This window comes from Cetorhinus maximus, chromosome 1, assembly GCF_964194155.1.
Source record: "Cetorhinus maximus chromosome 1, sCetMax3.hap1.1, whole genome shotgun sequence".
NCBI lineage: Eukaryota > Metazoa > Chordata > Chondrichthyes > Lamniformes > Cetorhinidae > Cetorhinus > Cetorhinus maximus.
The window spans coordinates 97,429,101-97,439,259 of NC_135879.1; the positions used below are offsets into that span (position 1 = coordinate 97,429,101).

General features: G+C 46.7%; 1 protein-coding gene across 1 annotated transcript in view; it reads right to left on the reverse strand.

Annotated features, from left to right (window-relative positions):
• Nucleotides 1-1,200: 1,200 nt before the first annotated feature.
• The window catches only part of LOC144681922 (uncharacterized), a 23,172-nt gene continuing 14,213 nt past the window's right edge, over nucleotides 1,201-10,159 (reverse strand). The window contains exon 5 of the mRNA XM_078544088.1: nucleotides 1,201-2,094. Within this exon, the coding sequence (XP_078400214.1) occupies nucleotides 1,937-2,094 (158 nt within the window). The 3' untranslated portion in view covers nucleotides 1,201-1,936. The remainder of the gene's footprint in view (nucleotides 2,095-10,159) is intronic.

Consider the following 10,159-nt stretch of genomic DNA (forward strand, 5'->3'; position numbering starts at 1 on the left):
ATATAAGTGAGTGCTCAAATTGTAATGAAAGCTTATGATACATCACAAAGCAACACTGATTAATATATTGCTACAATTTGATGCAACATACATAGAAACGTGGAATGTTTATGGCACAGAAGGAAGCCATTTGGTCCATTCTGTTTGTGCCAGCTAATGTAATCCCACTTCCCAGCTCTTGATCTGTAGCTCGGTAGGTTACAGCAACTCAAATGCATATTGAACGATTTTTTGAATGTGATGAGGATTTCTGCTTCTACTGCCCTTTCAGCCAATGAGTTCCAGATCCCCACAACCTTCTGTGTGAAAAAAATTCTCAACTCCTCTCTAATCCTTCCACCAAATTACTTTAAATCTACTCCTCCTAGTTATTGATCTCAGTTGAGAGGAATAGGTCCTTCCTATCCACTTCATCTAGGCTGTGCGTAATTTTGTGCACCTCAATTAAATCTCCCCTCAACCTCCTCTGTTCCAAATAAAAACAATCGCAGCCTATCTAAATCTTCCCTCACAGCTAAAATTCTCCATTCTTGGCAACATCCTCGTAAATCCCTTTGTTACCCTCTCTAATGCAATCACACCACCGTGGTTAGCTGACTGGCCTATAATTACTTGGGCTATCCTCTCCTCCTTTTTTGAACATCAGTACACTGTTAGGATCCCTCCAGGACCATGCTTGTAGACAGAAAGGATTGGAAAATGATTGTCAGTGCCTGTCTTATTTCTTCCCTTGCTTCCCTTAGCAGCCTGGGATATGTTCCATATTTATGTGGTTGATCCAGTTCAAGTTTCTGGTCAATGGTAACCTCCAGGATGTTGGTGGTGGAGGATTTGACAATGGAAATCCTCTTGAATGTCAAGGGTAGATGGTGTTTCTCTCTTGCTGGAGAATGGAGACCAGATGGAGACCAGAATGGTTCTAATAGTCATTTGATAGTGCATAACTTGGGTACTACTGAAAAAACATGCATTTGTTAAGACTGATCCCCGAGTGAGGTCCTCTAATTTGTTAACTTCCCAAACAGGACCCCAATTTTGTTATCCTGGGTGAGGGGGAATGAGCTCGCTCCCCTTTTTATTCAAACCCCTCAGCTGGTTGCAGCAAGGTTAATTTAAGAGGGATCCCTTCCCCCGTGGATACCTTATCCCAGTCCAAATGTATTTATTTTTTATAAGGCGCCAATTTAACCAGGCTTCCTTGAGTCAAAGAAAGAATAAGTTTATTAGTTGCTAAAATATGAGAAAAATAATAAAAATGCAACACATGTACATACAGATCAGAAATGAGAAGTTAAGAGTCCAAATAAAAGTTAAAAAAAATACAAATCAGTCCTTGGCTTGTCTGTGAGGCATAGATGGCGGTAAGTTGCAGCCATTAATTAGGGTGATTCCAGTAGAGCTGATTTTGGCAGTTTCGCAGTTGGTTTGGAGACACGGTTCTGCAGAGTGGCTGAAAGGCTGTCCTATTTTCCTTTAGAGTGTGGCTTCTGCTGAACCTTGCCTCCAGCAAGAGAGAGAAATCCTGCCCTATAATATTATCAGGTAGTTTTATATCAGAGCCTTTTCAAATTCTAGTATAGTTTATGAATAACATACATTGATTAATCCCATTCACCATCCCAATAGATTGTTAACCCGAAAGATATCCTACAACTTATTTGCAACTAAAGCTTTACATACATAAACAAGAGCTGAAAGAAATAGAGTTATGATCTCTTGGGTTAATCCTTTGATTCCTGTCAGCAACTCGCTTGGTAACGTATTATTACAGGTTATGTTATTTATGGATTTCTTTTTACTTCCTTACTCTACCTCTTTGCTTTTCTGTTCCTGTAGTTTCACTTATTCTGTTTATATAAACCCACTTACAGAATTTGGCTAGGAAATTGGGAATAAAGAAAATGAAGAGTCTCCCTCCAATGCAGGAATTTATGTTTCATTTTGTTGCCATGGCCACTGCCTTCTTAATCCATGGATCATCTTCAAGGAGTGAAAGCATAAAGCGAGCAACATCTCCTCGAGCCACTGAATTTGTAATGGGAATTCCATCTGGATCAGGTACAAAGTACCCTTCATGAGTTAATAATTCTTTATCTATAAAAAATTAAAGAAGAAATAATTAAGAAATGTTGTTGATGATATGTATGGTCTTAAGTTGCTCAAAGCTATTGTGTCACTGGAATGGAAACTAAGTAATTAATTTGTGTAACCTTGGGGAATCAGGAGGAGACAATAAAACCACAAGTTCCTAAAATAGTTCTGTCTCTTCTACATAATTAAAGGTAGCAGAAAAACCCATTGATTAGCTGTAATAATTAACACCTACATACTATGTACTATTTTAATGTTAATTCTTGTCAGTATTTGCAGGAGATAACATAAGACTTTTCCTCCAAAACACAGGCAGAAGTGGGGAGGTTTGCTGATGATTTCACAAAGTTTAGTACCATTTGTGATACCATTTCAGATACTGAAGCAGTCTGTGCCAATATGCAGCAAGACCTAGACAATATTCAGGCTTGGGCTGTCAAATAACATTCGTGCCACACAAGTACCAGGCAATCTCCAACAAGCGACCATCTCCCCTTGACATTCAATGGAATTACCATCACTGAATCCCTCACTATCAACATCCTGGAGGTTACCATTGACCAAAAACAGAACTGGACCAGCCAGAAAAAGACAACGACATCAGAAGCTGGGAATTCTGAGGTGAGTAACTCACCCCCTGACTCCCCAAAGCCTGGCCACCATCTATGAGGCACAAGTCAGGAGTGTCATGGAATACTCCCCACTTGCCTGGATGACTGCAGCTCCCACAACAGTCAAGCTTGACACACCAATCAGGGCAAAGTAGCCCGCTTGATTGGCACCCCATCCACCAACTTAAACATTCACTCTTTCTACCACTAACACAGTGGCAGCAGAGTGTACCATATACTAGATGCACTGCAGCAACTCACCGAGTCACCTTGGACAGCACCTTCCAAAGCAATGACTTCTACCATCCAGAAGGACAAGGGCAGCAGCCGCATGGGAACACCACCACCTGCAAGTTCCCAAGTCACTCACCACCCTGATTTGGAAATATATCACCGTTTCTTCACTGTCGCTGGGTCAAAATCTGGAACTCCCTTCCTAACAGCAGTGTGGATGTGCCTACACCACATGGACTCCAGCGGTTCAAGGAGGCAGCTCACCACCACCTTCTCAAGGGCAATTAGGGTTGGGCAATAAATGCTGGCCCAGCCAGCAATGTCCACAATCCATGAAATTTTTTTTTAAAAATTAAACTAAGAAAGGAATTTTAAATAAGAATGGGTGGGTTTGGGTAGGTGGGGGTGTTTAAAAGTTTTTGAGTGTGACTGTATCTCATCTCCAATGCACCTACTTCCAGCATTGCACCTGGATTTCGGCAGAGGCAGCTGCTCAGATCCCTGCTCTGACTGCTGATATGCATTTGATTGATATCCTCTGGGTTCTGAAAGCCCACCAAAGACTCTTCCACCTGAATGCGTGCAGTGGCAGACGTGGCCATTGTAAAGCGAGGCAGCAGGTCAGGTACCGGCTGAAAGGTGGGAGCAACAGGTGAGAATTGGGAGCATTTTTAGTGGAGTTCTCACATCAGTGCCCCCTCTGAACATCATCCTTTTCTCCTTGAAACTTTATGCTACACTTTGAGTGCATTCACACTCCTACTTCTTGTGGCATTTATTCATGTCAGCGAGACAGTATATTACTCAAAATAGTCTGTAATATTATCAGGTAGTTTCATATGATAGCCTTTTACAAGTTCTGGTCCAAGTTTTTAATAACATATATTGAGTTAATTCCACTTAACATCACGATAGCAAAAAAATGAGCATCATTGTTAAAGCTAGAGACATCCTAAGACTACAATGTACCTAAAGCAAGTCACTGGCAAGTAACACATAAACCAGAGCTGAAAGGAAATAGATCAATGGGGCTAAAAATCTGTCTGTGCCTATTTTGTAGGTAAAGGGATGTCAGTCCATGAATTGACTGTACCCGGTCCTGTTGATACAGGTAGCACGCAAACTCCACTGCAGTGTGTAGCCAAGTGTGAACCACGCTGCTGGCTGGCTGCATGTTCAACAGGGGGCCTAACAGCCTGCAAGGCTGGTACTTGCTCCAGCTAGCATCCCACCCTTAAAGGGAAGCTGAACTAACTGGAAGGAAGCTGCTGATGACTGCAAGACCACAACTTGTTGCAATTGGAAATTGGCAGAGAGAGAGGGTGTCCAGGTTCACCGATATGGCACTGGAGGCCTTAGTCAAAGAGGTTGACCTGAGGAGAGAGGCTCTGTTTCCAGAGGAGGCCAGAAGGTCATCCAAGGAATGCCCTCCAAAGGCAATTGGGGCACTGGCCAGGGAGTTCAATGTAAGGAATCTAGCACCGAGCTGGCAGTGCTGCCAGTAAAAATTTCAATGACCTCATGCAAGTGTTCAAGGTTGGTGAACGTGTCTTCACATGACACCTCTACCCACCACAGCACTGATCTCTTACACTTCTCAGTGCACCACATCCACCCATCACTCACTCATCAGCAATCCCTAGCAGTCAAGGATTCAGGCCTAACATTCACATACTCCACCACACCCTCACACACATTCCACTGATTTCAGCCTCACATCCATCTCTACCTCTGCCTCCACATACCTCCAGTTATTTCGCTGTATGTGTCAGGCATATATCACCTATACACAGTGAAACACCATCAAATCATTCTTTCTTCTCTCTTGCAGGACATGGTGACTTGCAATAGGAGGGAGCAGTGCAGAAGAGGTGGGGAACAGGCATACCAGCATCTCCTAGGCCCTACGGAGGAGATGGTTCTCCGCATCGTGGATCTGACTGCAAAAAACTCATGTGCACCCCAGTGTCACTGAGAACAAGGGGGATAATGATATGTTCCTGCCCTATACCCCTTCTCAACTCCCACCTCACCCATATCCAGCTACCTGGCATGAAGTGCAAGCTGCAGATAGTGTAATCATGGACCTTTTGCTTTTCTCCCCACCCCAACACTCCCACTCTTATTTTTTGATTTCAAAAATCCATGAACTGCCACCTGTCCAGCCACAGTCTCAGGAGGCAGAGACAGAACACTACCACACAAATGATGAAGCAGCAACATCACTCTATCTGACACTCGCAGCCACCAGATCGGAAACTGGCACTGCACCAACTTGGGAGGCTAGTGTAGAATCAGGACTTGCACCATTGAGCCACTGGGCAGAAGTGGCTGCAGTAAGGCCAAGAGGATGGGACAGCTCACTGAAAGGGAAGGTGGCACATAGGGACTCAGATGAGGACATTGATGGGGTGGCACACAGGAAAGTGGTGATAAGGATACACACTGAGATCATTAGTGCATTGGTAGGCATTCCAGACAGCCTCTTGTGGAGACTGACTCCAATGTGGCAGAGGACAATGTGCAGGTCTGAGAGTCCCTTCTGTCCAGAGTGCAGGGCTGAGCGTCCCTTCTGTCCAGAGTGCAGGGCTGAAAGTCCCTTCTGTCCAGAGTGCAGGGCTGAAAGTCCCTTCTGTCCAGAGTGCAGGGCTGAGCGTCCCTTCTGTCCAGGGTGCAGAGCTGAGAGTCCCTTCTGTCCAGAGTGCAGGGCTGAAAGTCCCTTCTGTTCAGAGTGCAGGGCTGAGAGTCCCTTCTGTCCAGGGTGCAGGGCTGAGAGTCCCTTCTGTCCAGAGTGCAGGGCTGAGAGTCCCTTCTGTCCAGAGTGCAGGGCTGAAAGTCCCTTCTGTCCAGAGTGCAGGGCTGAGAGTCCCTTCTGTCCAGAGTGCAGGGCTGAAAGACCCTTCTGTCCAGAGTGCAGGGCTGAACGTCCCTTCTGTCCAGAGTGCAGGGCTGAGTGTCCCTTCTGTCCAGAGTGCAGGGCTGAGTGTCCCTTCTGTCCAGAGTGCAGGGCTGAGCGTCCCTTCTGTCCAGAGTGCAGGGCTGAGCGTCCCTTCTGTCCAGAGTGCAGGGCTGAGAGTCCCTTCTGCCCAGAGTGCAGGGCTGAGCGTCCCTTCTGTCCAGAGTGCAGGGCTGAGCGTCCCTTCTGTCCAGAGTGCAGGGCTGAGAGTCCCTTCTGTCCAGAGTGCAGGGCTGAGAGTCCCTTCTGTCCAGTGTGCAGGGCTGAGAGTCTCTTCTGTCCAGAGTGCAGGGCTGAGCGTCCCTTCTGTCCAGAGTGCAGGGCTGAGAGACCCTTCTGTCCAGGGTGCAGGGCTGAGAGTCCCTTCTGTCCAGGGTGCAGGGTTGAGGTCCCTTCTGTCCAGGGTGCAGGGCTGAGTGTCCCTTCTGTCCAGGGTGCAGGGCTGAGGTCCCTTCTGTCCAAGGTGCAGGGCTGAGAGTCCCTTCTGTCCAGGGTGCAAGAAGTGGCTAGCCCAAAAGAACACTTGTAGGCACAGCTGTGAAGCAGACAGGAGCCATTCATGCTGCAGTGGAAGGTGAGACAGAGATAATGAGATCCATGCTTGTTGCCATGCAGGCTCAGACTGCTGCCATATGGAAACAGAACTCAGTATTTAAAGGCGCTTGAGGTCACTCACAGCGGTCCTGTGCTCCAGCAGATTATGAGGACTGACAAGGCATCAACCCAGAGAATGACAGTGGCACCATGGTGTACGAACCTGTTACCCTCTCTCAGGTTGACAGCATTCGTACTCCCACCACTGCCACTTCACCAGTGCATTTTATGTTGCCTGTCAGTCAATCAGCACAGACTGCTTCTGCCCTTGCTGAGAGGGCGATGTCCAAATCAGTCCTTCTAGGCCCAGAGCTGCTCAAGGGCATCCTTGCAAGGCCATCTGCAGTCTCCCTCAATGAAAGTCAGCAGCCTTCCACCAGCCGTGCTGCAGCCATTGGGGTGGCACTGTGCTGGAACATTAGACCAGGCAGAGAGAAATGGACAACAGGCACTAAGAGGATACACAAGGTTGAATAGTTAATTTCTGATTGTATAAGATGATGTGTTTTTGGATAAAGATTCTATGGAAAGGTTGTTGTTTATTGCAGGGTCTTGGCCAAGGAGATGCTGAGATCGGCTGTCCCATGTGGTTGCTAAAGTGGGAACTGGTGAACCCATGGTGGTGAAAGGATGTCTGAGCAAGCTCTTGCACAGCCCATCTAGAACAAAGGGACCACGGCAGTGGCTGTGCCCTCATGATGCCGAGATTATCAAGGATACAGCAGACCCAGGAACTTGGGGCCAAGTTCTGCCAAGTACTGTCGAGCTCCCTCTGAGTGGTCCAGTAGTAGAACCACTGCTTGGGAACATCGATGATCTGCTCTGTCAGGTTTCTGGTGTCTCCACGAGTTTCATTGTGGGCCTGCTGTCCTCATGTGCACAGGTGACGGATGGGGAGGGGATCATGAGACATGTAGAGAGGAGCAGCCATCTATGTCCGTGCTCTGTACATGTCTGATGACCCAAAGACGATATGAATAGCAGACTGCCTCAGAGTGACGACATTATTGCTGCAGCCAAGATAACAGGCATTCACTGACATATTGGCTTATGCATGGAGTACGCTTGACAAGAATGAAAGGGGTGCTTTAACCGCAGGATGCCGGTGAATCAGAGAATGCAATCATTTTTCATTCCCAGGTTAGGTCATCATCTGGGCACAAAGCTTCTGTTGCTCATCTCCTCAGCCACTACCAACCATGCTTTCTTGGTGAGAGACAAAGGTCTCTTCTTTCCATTGCTGGGGAAAATTATGTCCCTCCTGCTCCAGACACTCGATTCGCGGATAACATCTACTCAGGGTTGCGAGTTTCTGCCATGGGTTTTCATGTGATTGAGCAGGCTGATTCTTGATCTGCAGATCTTTCGGCACATGGGGCAGGACGGCCTATGAGGTGGTGGGACCTGGGTTGCGGGATTTTCTTCCTTTTCTTTCCTTCTCTGCTGTCCCTCTGCCTTATCATTAAAATGATAAGCATGGTGCAACTCGATGGACACGTTGTTGCCATTTTGAACGATTGGTAGCAAGCTCCTCCCAGCCATTAAGGTCAATGCTGGTGTGCTTCAAGGAGAGTTTCAGAGTGTCTTTGAAGCATCTTTTTTTTTTGTCCTCCCTTGGAGTGCTGGCCATTTGAGAGTTGAGAAAACAAGACCTTGTAGGGGAGACGGTTTTCAGCCATCTGGACAGTGTCCAAATAAGTGAAGCTGATTTTGCAGGAGTTTTGCCTGAATGCTTGTGGGGCTAGCTTCAAGAAGGACACTAGTATTTGTTCAACAGTCCTCCCATTGAATCTGGAGGGTGCAGTGAAGACATTGCTGGTGGAATTTCTCCAGCACTGACATGCACCCAGCAGCATACCGGTGATACATCATTGAATCTGGCTACTGACCTTGCTCTATGAATACCATCCATAATGAACACTTCCAATTTCCTAAGGCTGTATACTGACTCCTTAAATACAGCTGACATAAGAACTCGGAGCGGGAGTAGGCCACTCGGCCCTTCAAACCTACTCCGCCATTCAATAAAATCACGCTGATCTGATTGTAACCTCCCGTATACCCCTGATAACCTTTCACCCCCTTGTTAATCAAGAATCTATCTAGCTCTGCCTTAAGAATATTCAAAGACACTGCTTCCACCGCCTTTTGAGGAAAAGAGTTCCAAAGACTCACGACCCTCTGAGAGAAAAGAATTCTCCTCATCTCTGTGTTGAGCCACCCCTTATTTTTAAACCGTGACCCCTAGTTCTAGATACTCCCGCAAGAAGAAACACTCTCTCCACATCCACCCCGTCAAGACCCCTCAGGATCTTAAAGGTTTCGATCAAGTCACCTCTTACTCTTCTAGATTCCAGTGGATACAAGCCTAACTGTCCAACCTTTCCTCATAAGACAACCTGCCCATTCCTAGTATTAGCCGAGTAAACCTTCTCTGAACTGCTTCTACATTTACATGCCCTTCATCCCAGGAATCAGTTAAGTGAACCTTCAGTGAACTACTTCTAATGCAATTATATCTTTTCTTAAGGAGACCAAAACTGTACACAGTACTCGCCAATGCAATTCCACACCTACATCCTTCCACTACCCCACCTCCCCAGCACTCCCTCCCCGCCTCACCACCCCTCCCCCCATCCCACTGGCTCTGGAAGCAGCCTTCAAATTAATTTCAAGGCTAAATAATAAGAATATTTTAAAAGGTTTTGCAATTCACAGAAAAAACTCAGTGAAAAAACAGGTTCTGCCAACTATAGGCGAGTGATTCAACTTATAAACTGATACAAACAAAAAGCTAAAAGCTACTACGGATGCTGGAAATCCAAAACAAAAACAGAATTACCTGGAAAAACTCAGCAGGTCTGGCAGCATCGGCGGAGAAGAAATCAGTTAACGTTTCGAGCCTTCATGGCCCTTCGGCAGAACTGAAGCATAGTTAGGAGAAGGGAGAAATATAAACTGGTTTAAGGTGGGGGGGGGGGGGGCGCGCGCGCGCGCGCGGTGAGGGGGGGGAGAGAGACGTTGAGGGTGTGGTGATTGTGGAGAATCAAAAGATGTCACAGACAAAAGGGTCAAAGAGGTGTTGAAGGTGGTGATATTTGACTAAGAAAAGTGCTAATTAAGAATGGAAGACAGGATATTCAAAGTACAGCTCTAGTGGGGGTGGGGTGGACAAACTAACAAGGTTTTAGTTTTAGATTTAAAAATAATGGAAATAGGTGGGGAAAGAAGAATCTATATAAAGAAAAAAAAAGGGGGGGGGGTGGCGGAGAAACGGGGTGGGGATGGGGGCAGTTTAAGATCTAAAGTTGTTGAATTCAATATTCAGCCCGGAAGGCTGTAAAGTGCCTAGTCGGAAGATGAGGTGCTGTTCCTCCAGTTTGCGTTGGGCTTCACTGGAACAATGCAGCAAGCCAAGGACAGACATGTGGGCAAGAGAACAGGGTGGTGTGTTAAAATGGCAAGCGACAGGGAGGTTTGGGTCTTTCTTGCGGACAGACCGCAGGTGTTCCGCAAAACGGTCGCCCAGTTTGCGTTTGGTCTCTCCGATGTAGAGGAGACCGCATTGGGAGCAACGAATGCAGTAGACTAAGTTAGGGGAAATGCAAGTGAAATGCTGCTTCACTTGAAAGGAGTGTTTGGGCCCTTGGACGGTGAGGAGAGAGGAAGTGAA